Source organism: Haliotis asinina, chromosome 1 (assembly GCF_037392515.1).
Source record: "Haliotis asinina isolate JCU_RB_2024 chromosome 1, JCU_Hal_asi_v2, whole genome shotgun sequence".
Taxonomy (NCBI): Eukaryota; Metazoa; Mollusca; class Gastropoda; order Lepetellida; family Haliotidae; genus Haliotis; species Haliotis asinina.
In genome coordinates, this window is record NC_090280.1 from 16,995,128 (window position 1) to 17,016,419 (window position 21,292).

Sequence of the window (21,292 nt, forward strand, 5' to 3'; positions counted from 1 at the left end):
TGATTTGTGCTACAAACAGTCGTCTCTAGTTCCGCCTCTTGGACTCAGAATTAAGCCTTTATTACTGAGGCCGGCATTGAGCTGGAAAAAGCTCCTTGCCGACTTCTTTCTTCTCCTCCTTGGCAGTTGGATAGGCCACAGGTCTGTCTAACATTAACTTTAAAAAAATCACAAACTAATGACTTAAAATATAAACAAGAATACCATCAAGCAAATATAACAATTACAAATCCTTGTTTACAGATGGGCCCAAGGACGGTGGCGCAGTAGCTTGTGCCACTGTCATTGGATCTAGCACAATATCTTCTCGATTACCAGATAGCAATTCTATTTTCACAGATGAAGCTAATGCCATATTAATGGCTCTTAAATATATTCAAAGACACCCTAAACTTAAACAGTATATATTGAAAATTATTAAATTGCATAATTATCTTGCTGCTGCCCAATACGACATCATCTTTTGTTGGTTACCCAGCCACGTTTGCATTTCTGAGAACTCAATGGCTGATCTTGATGCCAAGGCAGCACTCAACATATCGGTGACACCACTTCTTATTCCATACTCAGATGTGATGTGTTCTCAAAGCTGGCATCAGATCTTACATCCGTGATCTTATGCAAAAGAAGTGTGACACCCAAGCTGGTATCAGTATATTACATGAAACAAAACCCTATATTGGTTACACCTACTTGGGTCGTCAGTCCAGATTTGAAGAGGTCATTTTGCGACGATGTCCTATTGGCCATACAAGATATACCCATGCATACCTGTTGAAAGGTGAGGATCCCCCGTTTTGTGTCCCTTGTGATGAGAGAGTCACAGTCAAACATATTCTGATTGACTGTGTTAAATTCTCCATCACAAGGGATAAATACTTCAATGTTAAAAATATTAAGGATCTTTTTACCACTGTTAGTACTCATTTTTTTTAGAAATCAATTTCATGGATAAATTTTGATTAATATGTTCTGTAGGTAGATGTATTTTTATGATTGGTAGTTTAGATTAGTAACTTGAATTGTTAGCGGCTGTACCGTCAAAGGGGGTTATAGCACCGTAAAATTATTGTCCTCCTGAGAGGGTACGTAAGTCCCAAACCATTCCAAGTACAATTAACCACAGCATATATGTACTTTATATTTGTGGCTAGATGTGACTAAACTGCTAACATCTGAAGGGATGAGGTAAATCCAGGATGAGGTAAATCCAACGAGTAAGTCCTCATGCTGCCTAGGATAGTCATCTACCTTCAGTTGTTGGCAATCTTTAGCCTGTATTTATATTGTGTTGTCCGTATCGTGATATTACAAGAAACCTGTCGACAGGTTTGTATGATATACATATATTCCATTTCAGTGTTAAATGTTCTCGTCACAATATGGCTGAAATAGTGCCGATGTGACGTTAAATATCAAGTCACTCAGGTACCATCACACCAACTATGAGCAATCTAAAGGCTCAGTTACAGGATTTTATCACTCCCTGTAACGTGCCTTACAGGCAATCAGAAACAAAGCCCCAGCTCATACAGAAACATCTAGCATAAAAAAAGCAAAAAGGATGATCTGGGGTAACTGCTAGAATTCTGTTGCTCGCAATAATACCACATTCAAGCTTTCAGACGTTAAAGAGCTTGTGTCTCCCTCTCTTGCGAGAATTAGCCCAAAGGGTGTAAAACTGAAGACCGTGTTCTAAAAATCGAGGACGAATACCGTCTGTGGGACGGCGTTAACGTCAGCTGAGATGCACCTGATGTAATTCTGTTAAATCTCCCGGTCCTGGTCGAACTACAATTGAACTGATAGAATGTTCGAAAGAGCTTTTACATTTCCTTCAAAAATGTTTTAATACCATTTTCGAAAATTGTACATTTCCAAAAAGCTGGCCGTGTTCAGTTATACTTCCAGTACACAAGGAAGGCTGTTTGATAATCCAAATAATTATAGAGGAATTTCCTTCATGAGCATCCTTGGAAGAATATTTTAATAAATAATGAATACAAGAATTACAAAATAGTCTAATCTGCATGATTTAATTGCAAAGGCTCAGGCTGGCTTCAGAAAAAAACTATTCTACTTGTGATCATATATTCACTTTATATGCAATAACCGAAAATGCTTAACGTGCCGTAAGCAAAAATTGTGTGTGGATTTTGTTGATTTAAAAAAGGCGTGTGATTCTCTCGATCGTCATAAATTATGGTAATGTTTACGAAAGGCTGGGTTTAACGGTAAAAATGTGTTATATTTTGATATCTATGTATTTTAAAATAAAATATAAATACAATATGTGTATGACGTGGGGACGATACCGGCAATTATTTTGATTGCCCAGTTGGCCGTCGACAAGGGTGTGTTTTAAGTGTAGCTTTGTTCTCTTTCTTTATATGTAAAATGTATACCGAGAACAACAAGTTAAGGGCCAGCCTATTTCAAAACTAAGATGTGAAACTGTGAAAATGTTAGGCTGAACTAACTTGGAAGACCAATCCATATTTAGAGAAGGTTCATCTGGTAAGTGTTTGGGCGATGTCATTATCATTTGAATTTACAAATAAGGGAGATATTGTTGAAGATATGATGACACTGCATTTTCAATCAAAATAACTATTCCTGTTGTGCGTATACAAGACTATTAAATTCAGGTGTCACTTGATCAAAGTGACAATCATGTGACCATATAACAGTCACTTCTGAGTTTCACTTTTCAAAGAAGGTACCCTTCTTGAGGAAAGCAAAATGCATGTATTCCAAAAGTGCGTGCATCCTTTGAAAGCAAAATATAATTTCCATTACGGTTTTGTTTTTAAATAAAGGTACTAAACCAAATATGATAGTTTTTTCTGAAAGACTTCCTATGTGCCAGCCTATATTTTTTGCAAAATGTACTGAGTGGCGCTTAACTTTTTGTTCACGGTATATTTTGAAATGACAAATAGCGGTAAGCGTGGACTTCAAATGTTTCCCGAGATGATTGAAGTATTCATTTCGCTATTGCCGATGACATCATCCTTGAATCAGATACTATTGTTGGATTACAAAATTACCTTAACATCTTAGAACGTTCTACACATGATCGGAAACTGTCAGTTAATATTGGCAAAGAAAATGTCAGTTTTAGAAGAGGAGGCCCTATTGCAAATAATGACAAATGGTTCCAAAATGGAAAGCTGATTACTATTGCTAATCACTATACTAATATGGGTGTACTGTTCACTCATGCAATGAATATATTTTCAAGGAAAGTGAACATATTGATTTGACATCATGAGCCAAGAAAACTTTAATCAGTCTCATGGCTGTATCTCAGAACTTAGACGTTTTAACACATAGTATAAACTTCATATTGTTTGATTCTCAAATTCAACCCATACTGTTATATATTGCCTTAGAAATTTGGGGATTCCAAACACATGACTGTATTGACAACATGCATCTATTATCTTGTAAGATTTTATCCGTTTGTAAACCATCGCCAAATTGCATGATATAACCCGAGTGTGGTAGATACCCTGTCACAGAAAAGATGCTTAAAGTATTGGTTTTAGATTCCAGGAATGCACGAGCCACAAATTCCAAAATTAGCTTATAATATGCGTATTAAGTTAGATAATACTGGTAAAACAACATGGGCGTCACATATAAAATACCTTTTATTATCTCACGGTTTTGGGTTTGTCTGGTTAAATCGAATAGCTGGCAGGGTTCCCCTATTTCTTAACAAATTTCGAGAACAACCATTCAACATATATCATCAAGAAATGCATTTCACATAAGAAACAAGAGCACGTTGTGATCTATATAGATTTTGCAAGAGTATCTTGCCGAGAAAGACCTCTGGCAGGCAGGAAAGACGTCTTCTCAGGTTAGTCAGACGAAATCCCTTTGCCACATCGACAGATTTACGAATGCAGTTGCCATGAGAGACCCTCGACGACGACCGTAATGCGTCACATCAGAATGGCTGGTTATGCTGACAGAAGACCAGTAAAACGTCCTCAACTGGCTGAGATTATGGTCTGGTGTCGTGGCCGCACGCTTTGGAACATGGCAGACTAGTTTTATAAACACTCAAATCCTGGTCGCTGATGAATTTGCATTACGCTTAGATTGATTTTGAACACAAGATAAGCATGCCTTGAGACAACATTTGCATGACTTAAAGTTTACAAAATCGCCTTAAAACAGTCATAGATCTCGTTGTGATAGTTACCACTGAGAATCCAAAGCAGCAGATCACAAATATAGTGGGTGGCACTTAACTTTTGTCCATGTGTACATTGCAATTCAAGTGCCAGCGATGTGACGTAACCTTATTAATACATTATAAGTCCCTTAATATATACTTTATGGTTCTGATAACAGCAGTCTAAAAAACGGTTGCATAGTCAGGGATTCTATTATATTTTTCTATAGTATTATAATATGCCGTTTTGTCATTGGATAAATAAGAAACACATCTGTTGTTAATGAAAGAGTAGTATACGTAATAGCGGCACAGGACCAGGTCAAACAATGAATGAAAGTCTGTGTAGATTTTCATTTAACCATAAAAAGAATCGCAACAAGGTCAGTTGTTGTTTACCATGTATACCGGTTTGCAGTAAAAATAATGCAATACATACCTTTTGAAAAGCGTATTTCGATATACAAGCCGTTTAAAATGACTACCTTGACGTTACAAATATATAGAACCCTGGCCACACGTATATGTTTGTAAATGGAAAAAGATCTAATAAATTTTATACTATATACTTACATAGCTCGATCAGCTTGACATACACTCATGCTGCTGATGTTTTGTGATATTAAATGCTATGAACTTTATCCATTGTGGGGTAATCAGTTAAAGCTCAACTGTTTTGACAGCACTCAACTGTTCGGGTGTAGAATACCACCAGACAAAACTGGTAATCAATCTTTAGTCCAATTCCTCAATGTATTTTCAGGCTCTAGTAAATATCCCAGTAACCTACCAGGGAAGGTGTTGATGACGTCGCTGTGGATGTTGCTGGTGGTGATAACTACAGTCTACTGCGCCAACCTCGTCGCTGCTCTGTCTGCACAGAAGGATGTTAAGCTGTTTTCTGACCTAGAAGGTCTTTTGGGAAGTGATTATGCTGTGGGCATGCGGCAATCGGGTATCACCAGTCATATACTGAAGGTATTTTGCTTGCATTATTCTATTTTTTTATTCTTACTTGGTGTATTAAATTGTTTTAATGTATCAACACCCTTCAGCATAACTTCCGTAACCTTCATGATCCAATCCTTCAGCTGTTGATGTGGACAAATGTAATCATCTATTAAACCGATGAATTATCATCAATTACTATTGGCCATACATAACCTCTCAGGGGGACAATAATTTCCCAATACTTTAATTTGGACTTTTTGCCTCAGCATCTGTGTAACATATATTCTTGTAGTGAGTGAGTGAGTGAGTTAAAATTTAACGTCACATCGGCAATATTGCAGCCATATCGTGACGGGAACATTCTTGAAAAAAGGAATTTATGTATATGGTAAAAACCGGTTGACAAAGGACAGTAAAACAACTAGAATATCACAATAAGAAATAAAACTAGCGTGAAAAGTTAAAACTAATATCACTATTCCAACAATACAATATACACACAGGGTACAGATTACGAACAACTGAAGGTAGATCGCCATACTAGAGGCCATGGGGACTTACAGTACTTCTGCTACCTGCATGGTCCCTAGCTGGACTTACACCATCCCCTCAGCTGCTGGCGACTGTATGCAAGATTAGCCACAAATTAAAATGGCAGAAATACTATGGCTAAACAAAATGGAAGATTAAATATGACTTCCAATGTTTTGGGACTTAGATACCCTGTCATCAGGACAATAATGTTACGGTACTTGAACCTCTCTTGAGGATACCGCCACTAACAATCTAAGTGATTAATTCAAACTTCCAATCATAAAATATTCATTTATTTACACATATTCTTGTAATCACCCTGGCACTCACTCTGTAATCACACAGAAAGGATATATTGTTGGTGTATATTTGTCCACTTTAGGAAATACATGTTGTGCATCTCCAGCTAATACTGTCACTGTTCCTTTTTGAGCAGAGAAGTGCCCCATCAAGTCTGTATGGAAAGCTATGGTCAAAGGTAAAAGTCAACGATCCAGCATCGTTCTTTGAATCTTCGAGCTCGCTGGCAAATCATCTAAGACGAGTGGAACATGAGAAATATGCCTTTTTGCATTACGCATCGGAATTAGAGAAGCGGATGGCTGATAACTGCCAGTTGGAGGTTCTGGGAGAGAGATTATTGTTTATTCATCAAGCATTTGGATTGCCCAAAGGCTCCCCTCTAAAGGCTGACATAGAGAAGATGTGAGTTATCCTATACCCCTTAATAAACATTAATAAACAAACTGCTTTTTCAACATCAATAAAAAGTTTAGATATAAATTTTGAGTGAATGATATATATATAATAAGTAAGTTGTACTCATTCTGAAGCACCTTGCACTTCTGCTATGTCTGAAAATCACCATGGTGCTATACGTGGTTTGTACATTATGGAATAGGACTTAGATACATTGTGCACAAAGTAATGGCAATAGTTCTATTTTTTCTCGGCTTCAAGCTGCAACGCTTTTATAGAGGTATGTTTGTCTTCTCTCAGGATGTCTCAGATGAATGTGATTGGGCTGTTGGATCGACTGTGGGAAAAGTGGAACGTCAAGAGAAACCTGACGCATTGTCCACCAAAGAGAAAATTGAAGTCAGTCACAGTGAACCAGATCGGAGGTGGCTTTATCGTCGTGTGTGCTGGGACTGCACTTAGCGTCATTGTGCTGTGTCTTGAAAAACTAGCACACTCGGTAACAAGATGAAGAATGATGGCAATTTTATGTATATACAAATTCACTACAAGACTATTACTGAGTCAGTAACGCAACGTGTTAATAACTTTGACTATTACTAGCAATACCTTCAGAGGGACTGAAGTTGCGTAGCATGATTGTCCTCCCTCAGAGCAAGTCTCATTTCATTCAAAGATTCTTTTCATCTGCGTGTTTTAGGAAGGACAGGTCTTTAAGGATGATCAGCTTATTTATTGCACAATAGCCAGATGCTTTTCAAGCATGAGGTGGTGAATGAGCAGGAATGCCTCTCTGACAGTACGTGTTTCTGATCGTAGAAGATCTGTTATTTAATTCAAATGTTTGGATAAATATGAACGATTCGGATGATGACAACCCATTACTGATCACGTTATCTCAACTTTCTCACTCTACTTCACAAATAGCGATCATCAGCCTACAGTGTACTTTTAACTGTGTCTTTAACCCTCTTTATGATGATTTGTGCTACAAACAGTCGTCTCTAGTTCCGCCTCTTGGACTCAGAATTAAGCCTTTATTACTGAGGCCGGCATTGAGCTGGAAAAAGCTCCTTGCCGACTTCTTTCTTCTCCTCCTTGGCAGTTGGATAGGCCACAGGTCTGTCTAACATTAACTTTAAAAAAATCACAAACTAATGACTTAAAATATAAACAAGAATACCATCAAGCAAATATAACAATTACAAATCCTTGTTTACAGATGGGCCCAAGGACGGTGGCGCAGTAGCTTGTGCCACTGTCATTGGATCTAGCACAATATCTTCTCGATTACCAGATAGCAATTCTATTTTCACAGATGAAGCTAATGCCATATTAATGGCTCTTAAATATATTCAAAGACACCCTAAACTTAAACAGTATATATTGAAAATTATTAAATTGCATAATTATCTTGCTGCTGGCCAATACGACATCATCTTTTGTTGGTTACCCAGCCACGTTTGCATTTCTGAGAACTCAATGATCTTGATGCCAAGGCAGCACTCAACATATCGGTGACACCACTTCTTATTCCATACTCAGATGTGATGTGTTCTCAAAGCTGGCATCAGATCTTACATCCGTGATCTTATGCAAAAGAAGTGTGACACCCAAGCTGGTATCAGTATATTACATGAAACAAAACCCTATATTGGTTACACCTACTTGGGTCGTCAGTCCAGATTTGAAGAGGTCATTTTGCGACGATGTCCTATTGGCCATACAAGATATACCCATGCATACCTGTTGAAAGGTGAGGATCCCCCGTTTTGTGTCCCTTGTGATGAGAGAGTCACAGTCAAACATATTCTGATTGACTGTGTTAAATTCTCCATCACAAGGGATAAATACTTCAATGTTAAAAATATTAAGGATCTTTTTACCACTGTTAGTACTCATTTTTTTTAGAAATCAATTTCATGGATAAATTTTGATTAATATGTTCTGTAGGTAGATGTATTTTTATGATTGGTAGTTTAGATTAGTAACTTGAATTGTTAGCGGCTGTACCGTCAAAGGGGGTTATAGCACCGTAAAATTATTGTCCTCCTGAGAGGGTACGTAAGTCCCAAACCATTCCAAGTACAATTAACCACAGCATATATGTACTTTATATTTGTGGCTAGATGTGACTAAACTGCTAACATCTGAAGGGATGAGGTAAATCCAGGATGAGGTAAATCCAACGAGTAAGTCCTCATGCTGCCTAGGATAGTCATCTACCTTCAGTTGTTGGCAATCTTTAGCCTGTATTTATATTGTGTTGTCCGTATCGTGATATTACAAGAAACCTGTCGACAGGTTTGTATGATATACATATATTCCATTTCAGTGTTAAATGTTCTCGTCACAATATGGCTGAAATAGTGCCGATGTGACGTTAAATATCAAGTCACTCAGGTACCATCACACCAACTATGAGCAATCTAAAGGCTCAGTTACAGGATTTTATCACTCCCTGTAACGTGCCTTACAGGCAATCAGAAACAAAGCCCCAGCTCATACAGAAACATCTAGCATAAAAAAAGCAAAAAGGATGATCTGGGGTAACTGCTAGAATTCTGTTGCTCGCAATAATACCACATTCAAGCTTTCAGACGTTAAAGAGCTTGTGTCTCCCTCTCTTGCGAGAATTAGCCCAAAGGGTGTAAAACTGAAGACCGTGTTCTAAAAATCGAGGACGAATACCGTCTGTGGGACGGCGTTAACGTCAGCTGAGATGCACCTGATGTAATTCTGTTAAATCTCCCGGTCCTGGTCGAACTACAATTGAACTGATAGAATGTTCGAAAGAGCTTTTACATTTCCTTCAAAAATGTTTTAATACCATTTTCGAAAATTGTACATTTCCAAAAAGCTGGCCGTGTTCAGTTATACTTCCAGTACACAAGGAAGGCTGTTTGATAATCCAAATAATTATAGAGGAATTTCCTTCATGAGCATCCTTGGAAGAATATTTTAATAAATAATGAATACAAGAATTACAAAATAGTCTAATCTGCATGATTTAATTGCAAAGGCTCAGGCTGGCTTCAGAAAAAAACTATTCTACTTGTGATCATATATTCACTTTATATGCAATAACCGAAAATGCTTAACGTGCCGTAAGCAAAAATTGTGTGTGGATTTTGTTGATTTAAAAAAGGCGTGTGATTCTCTCGATCGTCATAAATTATGGTAATGTTTACGAAAGGCTGGGTTTAACGGTAAAAATGTGTTATATTTTGATATCTATGTATTTTAAAATAAAATATAAATACAATATGTGTATGACGTGGGGACGATACCGGCAATTATTTTGATTGCCCAGTTGGCCGTCGACAAGGGTGTGTTTTAAGTGTAGCTTTGTTCTCTTTCTTTATATGTAAAATGTATACCGAGAACAACAAGTTAAGGGCCAGCCTATTTCAAAACTAAGATGTGAAACTGTGAAAATGTTAGGCTGAACTAACTTGGAAGACCAATCCATATTTAGAGAAGGTTCATCTGGTAAGTGTTTGGGCGATGTCATTATCATTTGAATTTACAAATAAGGGAGATATTGTTGAAGATATGATGACACTGCATTTTCAATCAAAATAACTATTCCTGTTGTGCGTATACAAGACTATTAAATTCAGGTGTCACTTGATCAAAGTGACAATCATGTGACCATATAACAGTCACTTCTGAGTTTCACTTTTCAAAGAAGGTACCCTTCTTGAGGAAAGCAAAATGCATGTATTCCAAAAGTGCGTGCATCCTTTGAAAGCAAAATATAATTTCCATTACGGTTTTGTTTTTAAATAAAGGTACTAAACCAAATATGATAGTTTTTTCTGAAAGACTTCCCATGTGCCAGCCTATATTTTTACAAAATGTACTGAGTGGCGCTTAACTTTTTGTTCACGGTATATTTTGAAATGACAAATAGCGGTAAGCGTGGACTTCAAATGTTTCCCGAGATGATTGAAGTATTCATTTCGCTATTGCCGATGACATCATCCTTGAATCAGATACTATTGTTGGATTACAAAATTACCTTAACATCTTAGAACGTTCTACACATGATCGGAAACTGTCAGTTAATATTGGCAAAGAAAATGTCAGTTTTAGAAGAGGAGGCCCTATTGCAAATAATGACAAATGGTTCCAAAATGGAAAGCTGATTACTATTGCTAATCACTATACTAATATGGGTGTACTGTTCACTCATGCAATGAATATATTTTCAAGGAACGTGAACATATTGATTTGACATCATGAGCCAAGAAAACTTTAATCAATCTCATGGCTGTATCTCAGAACTTAGACGTTTTAACACATAGTATAAACTTCATATTGTTTGATTCTCAAATTCAACCCATACTGTTATATATTGCCTTAGAAATTTGGGGATTCCAAACACATGACTGTATTGACAACATGCATCTATTATCTTGTAAGATTTTATCCGTTTGTAAACCATCGCCAAATTGCATGATATAACCCGAGTGTGGTAGATACCCTGTCACAGAAAAGATGCTTAAAGTATTGGTTTTAGATTCCAGGAATGCACGAGCCACAAATTCCAAAATTAGCTTATAATATGCTTATTAAGTTAGATAATACTGGTAAAACAACATGGGCGTCACATATAAAATACCTTTTATTATCTCACGGTTTTGGGTTTGTCTGGTTAAATCGAATAGCTGGCAGGGTTCCCCTATTTCTTAACAAATTTCGAGAACAACCATTCAACATATATCATCAAGAAATGCATTTCACATAAGAAACAAGAGTACGTTGTGATCTATATAGATTCTGCAAGAGTATCTTTCCACCAGAAAAATACCTATCAGTGTGAACATCCAAAGATCTCAGACTCAACTTTATTTAATCTGGACTTGGTCTTTCATATTCGTAAAAAAAGATAGAAGATTGTCAGTGGAGAAATGTTTATGATTATGTCATTTATGTCATCAAGCCATTGAAAATGAAATCCATTTTACATTTTCCTGTCCATTTATGTTAATCAAAGAACCAAGTATATAACAGTGCAACATCAGTCAAATATCCCCAAACGGCCTTTAAGTCACGATTTTCCTTAAATATTGAAAACGGTATTCTCCAACTTGCTCTGTATGTAAACACGCTTCATCTTGCAGAAATGAGCCATTAAGTATTAATTAACTTTCGTCCTTATATCACAGTGTGTATTTATAAATGTATACCACGTATCCTCCTTGTATGTGGGATGGATGCCTTAAATACAATAAAACTTTGCTTGGCATTTGCACTGACTTAAATCACACCTATTTCATTCACCTGTGGTCAGATGTTGAGAAGAGGACACAGGAAGTATCATTTGATGATTTTGTGTTTTAACTGACCCTGGTATGCACAGAGAATAATGACTGAATATGGAGAAACTCAAAGTATACTGAGTATATGCTCATCATAACATTTGCTAGTAGAATTGCAATTGTCAGTATTGTTTGGCACGTTTGACTGCAGTAGAAGTGGGTGTTACTGCGCCAGATGAAAAACGAATAATCCAAACTTTCCGTGCGTTGTAGCAGTTCTAATCAGTTTAGTCAGAAATATGGTAACAAATTGTTCAGATAATGTATCGTCTGCTGTCTGCACACGGAAGTGGGGCTGCTAGGAAAAGCTCGTGATGAAACACACGTGTAAATGGAGGCGAGCCGGCATGTTAGAATGTTGAGAGTGGTAGAGTGGTGTCTTGTAAGATAAGAAGAATATAGATGACAATGAGAATCAACACAAATATGGTGACAAAATCATGTTGCATACTGAATCGTTTGCAGCCTAAAAGACTTTAACGGCGACAGGCTCTGTTGGGAGTTTCAGCTGCATAATGGTTTTCCGACTTTCTTTAAGTATTCTGAGTTTAGTAAATATTCCCGTGTTTCAAAGGTTTATAATTCAGTTTCCGGTGCATGGGTTTGCGCGAATACACACCTTTGGAATAGGATACGGGTACATCTTTAGGAAAACCTTCATACATTTAAACCCGTGAAATCGCACAAACTGTTCAGCTTTGATGTCACCATTTACTTTAGCCTCCGCCATTCATCCACTGATGGGAAGCATAAAATTCAAGCGACAAAGAGAGAGTATGAGAATGCTAGAAATGCTCAACTGCACATAAGTATAAAAAGACAAGAACATATGAAGAATAGAATTGATCTTCAGTAACCCGTACTTGTCTCACCCATGAAGATCCGGGTTAGAATTGATCTTATGCGATCAATTCTAGTCTCCCTAATGACGAATTGGTCTTCAGCTACCATACTTGTCTCGACCCGTGAGGATGCTGGTTGGAATCGGTCGGTCATTAGAAACCCATGCTTGTCGTACTGGGCGACTGGCGGCATCGGTTCATCAGGCTCGCTTACTTGACAGGCACTGGCATTATCATTGTCTGGACTGCATACTTTACTGACCACCACCATATAGCTGGTGGTCGGCGTAAAAGATACAAACACTTGTTGCTCAGCCACTCAGCCACCCTTGGCTTTCATAAAACAAAAGATTCCACTTAACTGAGGAGAATCCACCATTTATTTTCATTAAGGTTTAAGAACATTTCTATCATTTGATTCCACATTCTGCTCAGAGAGATAAAGAGATTTAGGTTCTTCACTGTTCATCGTGTTACTGAGTAAGTCAATTTTTCAAGACACAGCACAATGATACTGAGTGCGGTTCCAGCACACACGACGATAAAGCCACCTCCGATCTGGTTTAGTGTGACTGACTTCAGTATTCTCTTTGGTGGACAATGTGTCCGGTTTCTCTTGACACTCCATTTTTCCCAGAATCGATCAAGAAGACCGACCGCACTCATCTGAGACATTCTGCCAAAAGACAATAAGATCGATGAAAAACTGCCTTACTTCACACATGCAACTTCAAAATCAGTTCATGTTACTTGAAGAACGTCTTTTAGTTTATGCACTCACAATTTGGATAGAAAAAGTTTACCAGATTGTTTGCCGGGAGCCAATAGCAAATATCTATATTACAGTTTTGTTTAAAAACCAATTTGCTCTGTTTATAAACTTTGCAGGTTCTAGCACAGCTTACGTCCTCTCTATGTCGGCTTTTAGAGGAGACCCTTTGGGTAATCCAAATGCTTGATGTGCAAATAGCAGCCTCTCTCCCATAGCCTCTAGTTGGCAGTCATCAGCCAAGTGCACCTGTAGTTCTGAATTGTAATCCAAAACGGCATATTTCTCACGTTCCACGCGCTTTAGATGATTTTTCAGCTCGGATGCCAAGAACATCGGATCATTGGCTTTTATCTTTGCCCATAGCCTTCCATACAAACTTGATGGGTTATTTGTCTGATGAAGAAAAATATATCAGCACTACAACACAAAGTACTAACAAGTAGGAACTCAAGGCAGGACCTTTATAACCAGCGGATTATACCCATGTGCATGAATGATTGTAACTAAGTAATAAGTTGTTCCATGACAAGATTTGAAAAAACTAATAGTAGTAGATGATTTGAGCGATACATTTTGAAACTTTGTGTTCGGAAGCAGGCATATACTTTTCACAAGAGTAACTGCCAGACTATTTAAAATAGATAAAGCTATAAGCTATATAAAGTGGTAGTTTGTCATTTAGCCCCATTTGAGATGTATTTATATGTGACTTGAATTTAGGCAATGAATGGACTTGTGAATTGTAAGATATTTGTATTTTTAAGTAATGGTTAAATAATTTTAACCTCAGTCACCAACGGCTGGTGATACGATTGTGTAAATCCAAGTAGGAAGCAAAAACACTGCAAGTCCCCATGGTCCGTAGTATAACTCTGTTGTCCTTCTATGCCAGAATGTGTCCCAGAAATTAAACTGACCGGCAAAAGAACTTTGCACAGAATTGAAATCAATTTAATTACATTCCAAAACTGAAAACAATTGAAGTTTGAGGAAAAGTATATTCAATACATCAACAATGCCAGAAAACATTGAAGAACAGAAAATCTGTGGTCATATATTGCACTACAGACATCCAAAGCAAGTAGGGAGCAAAATTTCGTTTATCCAGATGTCCAGTGCAATTCATTCAAACCCAGATAGTGGTTCCAGTCATAAAATGTGCCACTTTAATACCACGTATGGCCATCCCGTGCAGTCACACATGCAAGAACTCGACGTCGGACCGAAGACGTCAAACGTCTTATGAGGTTACGTGGCAAGCGGTTCCATTCAGCCTGTAGAGCTTGTAACAACTCTTGTCTGTTGGTGGGAGGGTGTTGTCGGAGCCTAACACGCTTGATCAAAATGTCCCAGAGGTGCTCTATGGGATTAAGGTCCGGAGAGCATGCCGGCCACGCTAAGACGTCGACGCATGGATGTTTACAACAATAAGAGCTGTGTGAGGTCTGGCGTTGTCGTGCTGGTACGGAACACCCCGGGGCTGTTGCCGAATGTAGGATAGTACCACAGGACGAAGGATGTCATCCCTGTAACGTTGTGCATTGAGATGTCCATTAATAGCGACTAGTGGCGTTGTCTGGTCACCACAAATTGTACCCCACACCATAACTCTGCCTGCACCGTACGGAACGACTTGTTATACGCAACAAGCAGCTGTGCGTTGACCTCTGCGATGGCAAACACGTTGTCTGTCATCAACAGCAAACAAACAGAACTTGCTTTCATCCGAAAAATCATGCGTTGCCTATCCCGACGTTGCCAACGTCGTACCGTATTTGCCCATCGTAGTCTCCTACGTCGAGGTTCAAGGGTCAACATCTGTCCAGTGAATTGTCGACAAGTCCCTGATACCCGCTGCCCGAAGTCTCCTAGTCACCGTAGTTATGCTTTACGCTGACCTAAAGCGTTCGCCTCCGATGACGTCATCGTGAGGAAGCGGTTGCGGAGGTGCAAAATACGCAGGTACCGGTTCTCCTATGGCGTGGTGACCCGTGGTCTACCTGTTCTGGGCCTGTCCAATGTCCGTCCGGTCTGCCTGTATCGTTGCAACAAGTTACAAATGGCAGCACGGTAACAATCAACGGTTCTCGCAACATGGGTATGCGCTGCCCCACGTGAATCATTCCGATTGCTCGCTCGCGTGGTTCTGCTGTTAGTCTTGGCATTTCCACGGTGTTCTTTTCCCAGTGGGAATGTGCAACATCGGTGCTGTGCAGTTTTTATACCCATTTTGCACGTGCAGTTCCGCCTGCCGTTCGGTCACGTGATTGCCAATGTTTCACAATTTCAACAAGACACCTGCATATTGCCGGTTCGACGTTTCACGTGAGCAAGGGTTAGGCTATGTCTTTATCACTATTTGGGTTTCAATCTATCTTGCTCATTTTTCGTAATATTATTTTCAAATGTGCAAAGTTTCTTTTGTGGTTCGCACAATCGCCAACGACTGAAGGAACTCGAAGTCCCTAGTATGATCGTCTAACTGAAGCCACTGGCAAACTCATAAACAGTGTTCTAACTCTATGTCTGTGTTCTTGCCAAGCTGGCTGACCATAAATCGTAAGATAAATTCGTAAATGGGGAAATGTCATCAAGGTCAAGTATACAAGTCAAGGTCAAGTTAGGAAAACACCCACAGTCATAAAAGCACGTCAACGTCGGAATGAACTGGCAACGTTTAAAAAAAAAACATGAACGAATAAATAGGAACACGCTTCGCCATTACCTTCAGTATATGATGTGTGATACCGGGAGTTCGCAAACCAACAGAATAATCACTGTCCAGTAGCCCCTGTATGTCAGAGAAGAGTTTAACATCCCTCTGTGCAGACAGAGCAGCGATCAGGTTGGCACAGTAGACTGTGGATATCACCATCAGCAACATCCACAACGACGTCATCAACACCTTCCCTGGTAAATTTCTAGGATATTTACTAAAGCCTGCAAAATACATGAGGCATTCTTCACTAAACACGCCCAACTAAAATAAACGTACAGCTACTGTAAGGGCTACAGTAAGTTATTAATCTTTCCACATTTGGGAAAATATAGTCAGAACTGAAAGCACAGGTTTAGTTATAATTTGCCAGAGCTAACAATGTGAAAAGGTCATTAATAATATATATGTAATATAAGTGTTTAAGCAAAATATTTTCGGCGAGAAACTAGCTATGTAATTTTGTGACATGCCATTTATAAGAAAAAAGTCTTTTTTCTCTTGTTACATAATCCCAGTTCAATGTCTTTTAAAAAGAATCATGTACCTACAGTTTATACATACTTTGCTTTAATAGGGATCCTGTGACTTCCCAGCAAGCAGGAAACAAATTCTGCTTCACTTTCATAAGAAAACAAAGACCTTCAGACTCTACAGATGTTTTGTGCAAGAAGATGTCAACACTTTCGAACAGGGCAAAGAGCAGTGAACAAAGTCCGGCCATCAGAAAGAGAAGGGGGTACAAGCTGGGTGTGAATGGGATCGCCAAGAGATAAAGAGAGCTACTTCTTTGTTTGTCATGCCTCTTATACACAACATCAAAGTATTCCGTGCTGATTGGCGGATATATATAGTCTATAAACTTTGAACGGTCTTCATCTATTGTCAAGTCACAAGCAGCAAGGTCCACTTCCTGGAAAAGCACAGACATAATCAGTCAGTGGAGCATGTGTCCTTTCAGTCTCACCACATTTACGAAAAAAGAAATCCTGCTGCGTCACGAAGCATTAAATTGTTGCGTCATCAGATGAATATACTAAGCGATACCAACGGCTTCATCATTTCAGTTTAAAAATATGCAAGGTGGTTTGAGAATGTACACATGTAATGTGTGTTCAAACGTTGGCAGAAAACATCAATCCACCAAATGTTATGTTATAGTTTCCATGTCCAAATTACCGTTCTGTTCAGCTGCCCCACAATTCCATCATAGGTGTTGTTGACGGGAAGTCCATATGACTGATCCTTTGGCTCAGTGATACTGTAACTGTAAGAAGATATGTTTAATATGGGACAAAAATATAAGCACAATAGAAACAAAACATACTGTAACTAATAGATCCTCACCTGAAATTAAGGACATAAGCAATTGTATCCAAGATATCAATTGCATATCCTCTATACTGCGTCGTTCCATTGTTGATGGACTTCACAACGTAGATAGTTGACTGAAACAGATGTAAACAGTTGTCCGAGGTAAGTAAACATTCTTTCAAAGGGTTTTTTCAAAAAGCATCAAAATATCAGTGTTTTTGCAGCACTGAAATATTATTATGATTCATAATGAGCATAATGTTTATTTACACTAAACTTCAGCTGAACAAACAATACCAAATACATTTCCCTAGGATTCTAGAAATGTTATTTTGATAAATCACAAAATACCAAAACAAATCATTGCTTCTCATCTTTCCGGTGTATATGGATTGAGATATTCAAATGTGTTCGAGGTGTTGGCTTAACAGACATTCTAAAAGGATTTCTGTGTATATATCCTGTTAGAATTAAAACACAGGGACCGGTAATACAACAAACTAAATCAAACTCATAAAGCAGAATTCGAACCTGAAAACATTACGACTAATACTCTCCTGTTTCTAGTATGGACAAACCTTTTAAAGGTCAGTTTTGTAGATTGCTATATTAACATTTGCAATATACATTCACATCCTTCAAATGGTCGGCCCCTGAGGCTGAAAACAATACAAACAATAGTTGTGCTTCATATCAGTTGAACGAAATATCATATACTGGTATAATACCCAATACCCCCGAACTTTTTAGCAGTTTATTCATTATTTTTGCTGGATGAATAGCATGTCTGAGTAAAAACAACCCTATTTGTATAGTTACCTCAGAAAGAACGGTCACCAAGAGATGTCGGTTGTTGTAACCGTAGGCAATATTAGGAAAGTACACAGTTTTTTCTGAAGTAGAATCGGCCACTGGTACCAGCTCGGTTTTAGTAGAATGACGTCTTAAGGTGAAAGTGTAGACTATCCAGCACTAGGAGACAATAAAGTGGAAAACACATAGGAGTATGGCATAGTATAGCATATACTTCTTGTTATTCAGAAGTACCATTCATATGTAACAATCGAGAGGTCATAATATGTGGCGAACGAGAGGTGAGTGAAAGGTCTGAGCCAGACAACGATCCACGTTTGGTACTCCCTCAACCGGTCCCTCAACCGTTTGCATGTATCAAGTGCAATACTTTCACTGCTTACAGTGAAACTGACTGTAATGACCAGAGTTATGTTTGCTGCTTCTTTGGATTAGAGAACATCAAAAGGTGTGAAGGTCCCAAATCCTTGGAGGTAAATTTAAATCTACTATCATTTTATCTTCTTTTATAATTCATGGCCAATTTGTCTTCAATCACCAACAGCTGAAGGGATGGTGTAATTCAGCTTGGGTTCATGCAGGAAGCAAATGTACAGCAATTCGCCATGATCCCTAATATGGTGATCTATCTCCAGTTGTTGGTGATTACTTTTTCCGAGTTGTATTGTCTGTAGTGATGTAATTTTAAGATGACGTGCTAGTTTTAAATGTTGTATGTGTAATACACTAGTATTTTCAGGTGTTTATTTTCTACCTTTATTGATTGTCACATTGATATGGTTTCGACATGGCTGAAATATTGCCGATGTACGCTAAACAATAACTGACTGACCGACTGACTGACTCACTCAAAAGGTGTGAGGCAAAGGGGTCATGTTGAAAACAAATTGTCATTATGCAATACATCAAAAACAGGCTCACCACTTGTAGTCACCTTTCTTTCTCACGTGAACACTGTTACATCTTCCATGGCAGTCTGTTGAATGTATCACTTGCACGAGTACCAGTGTGACGTGGTACTGATGTTGAATAAAGACAAATCAGAAGACAAACTTGTAGGACGACGCATTTCTGACCGTATATTGCACAGCTTAACTGTAACCAGCTTATGTTGTTGAAAAGGGCGCAGACTGTCACGGGAGGCAATAGAAATTTTCTGATAACCACACATGAAAATCGGCACAAATATACCCTTTAAAAAAGTAGGGGATCAACATTTTTTATTTACGATTAAAACATTTTGGAGATGTATCTGAATCAATCAATGTTGATATTACTGAATATTTTGAGAGATCATCACCATTTGCAGTTCCTTACAACCATAGGTATTTGGAATGTAGTCGCTTTTGAAAGATGATTTGTGTATGGCATCTAATTTGCATGTATACCATTTTCATTTTAAAACAAACGACTAGAAACAAACACTAACAAATGTGTGATGCAAGATGAGTCTCAAAATTAATGTTCTAAGTGATTTCTCGACTGTCTTGAAAAAACGTCAAAATCAAGAATGGGACCCCATGCACATGTATGTAGCTACTGCGTTGTGCACGTGCATATCATGTTCAGGGGTGGTAATAGAGGGAAACGGTTGCGCATTCATAAGATGTCGGTCCTTGACATCGTTGATAACTATTACAATTCCTATCCAAATTGAAAGATCATTATCCCCTACATTTTTAAGGGTATATAATCATAATTGATTATCTGGACAAATTACCTTATGGTGACAAAGAACAACCACATTTTCCAAGGACAGGTTCTGCAGCACAGGGACATTGGTTCCTTGGACAAGAAGCAGCCACTTTGAATGATGTCGAAAGTCAGTCAGTCCCTTTGTCTTTGAATCAAAGGAATCAACCTGAATGACAGAGACAGCTATTTTGTTGGCACTGTCCCGACATATGACAATCCATGTTTACATGAGTGAAACCCTTGTTTAGTAACTTAGTTCTCACGTCAAAAGAAAGGGTAAATACTAACCGTCTTCATCAGTTCGGTCATATGGTCTTGACTCATAGAAGCAACCACGTGTATGTCCGGGAAGAGAGCCTCGTGGATTGTCTGTAAAGTTCTATTTGTGTCCACGACACTGAGGTCAAACACAAGAAGTTGGGGACTGTTTGTGAATGACTGGACAAGGCCAGGTACTGAACAGTCTCCTCCTGCAAATAACCACAGCATAAAGAAACGTGCAGCTTTATGGATTACAACTTCTTTGTTAGTACGTTGAGCGACGTGTTGAGCGACGTTTCGATGTAGATTCTTACATCGTTATCAAGCTAAGTGTCAATGGAAGAATCTACATCGAAACGTCGCTCAACGTAATAAACAAGAAGATGTAATCCATAAAGCTGCATGTTTCATTTTTTACTCCCCAACTTCTAGAATGCCCATTAAACAAGTAACCAAAGCATACATTGTATATCTCTGTGACGGAAATGGGTTTTTGATATATTTATTGAGAGTGTCACGAATGTCCATAGTTTGTTACTGTTTCAGTGGTCAACCCAAATCATCACCAAAACATTAACGAAATGAAGACCCTTAATAGTATCACGTTATGTGGTCTTTCATGTATCTGGAACCAGACAGAAAAAAACTTCCTAAAATTCAAAAGCACTTCAGGAGCGTCAGTCATGCATTTTAGTGTTCACAGGAAAGCAGTAAAGTGGAACACCAGATGTTTGCAAGACGAGGCTATTACCGTTTTTTCCATGAAGTAAGATGGCAACTCTTTTCCAATGTAGTCTTTGCAGCAGATGTTGAAAGGTTTCGCCGTTCTCTGGAGTCATAACTGTTATGAGACCTGAGACAATGTACGGAAATTCAGTAGTTAATGCTTCAAGTATTTTGAGATATCTATACAGCATATATTTCTGTAAAGATATGGTCTGCTACGAAGACTACGTACTCATGCTCCTACGGACCATTTAGAACCTTTAATCTGAAAGTGTTTTAGCAATTACCAAATTGAGAAATGTCTCGGGTTGACTCGTTCCATGCCCAGATTGACAGTGTCAGTCTGATGAACTCTGTGTATTTGCCTTGGTTTCCATCTAACACATCTTTCTGTGATCGCCCACGTCAGCAGTGATTACTAACACCTGCTTCATGAACAGCGTTTGTAAATGT

The 21,292-nt window shown here is 38.4% G+C and overlaps 2 protein-coding genes across 2 annotated transcripts; one reads left to right on the forward strand and one right to left on the reverse strand.

The window, feature by feature from the left end:
* Positions 1 to 5,008: 5,008 nt before the first annotated feature.
* On the forward strand, positions 5,009 to 6,884 carry LOC137298112 (glutamate receptor 3-like). Its single transcript, XM_067830242.1, has 3 exons — positions 5,009 to 5,167; positions 6,111 to 6,379; positions 6,674 to 6,884. The coding sequence occupies exons 1-3, from the start codon at positions 5,009 to 5,011 to the stop codon at positions 6,882 to 6,884; spliced, it is 639 nt and encodes a 212-aa protein (XP_067686343.1).
* A 6,123-nt stretch (positions 6,885 to 13,007) lies between these two features.
* Positions 13,008 to 21,090, reverse strand: LOC137298179 (glutamate receptor ionotropic, kainate 4-like). Its single transcript, XM_067830371.1, has 10 exons — positions 21,072 to 21,090; positions 20,141 to 20,322; positions 19,878 to 20,018; positions 18,164 to 18,316; positions 17,378 to 17,478; positions 17,210 to 17,297; positions 16,595 to 16,943; positions 16,040 to 16,254; positions 13,448 to 13,707; positions 13,008 to 13,218 (listed from the first exon to the last, which is right to left on the reverse strand). The coding sequence occupies exons 1-10, from the start codon at positions 21,088 to 21,090 to the stop codon at positions 13,008 to 13,010; spliced, it is 1,719 nt and encodes a 572-aa protein (XP_067686472.1).
* Between the last annotated feature and the right edge of the window lie 202 nt (positions 21,091 to 21,292).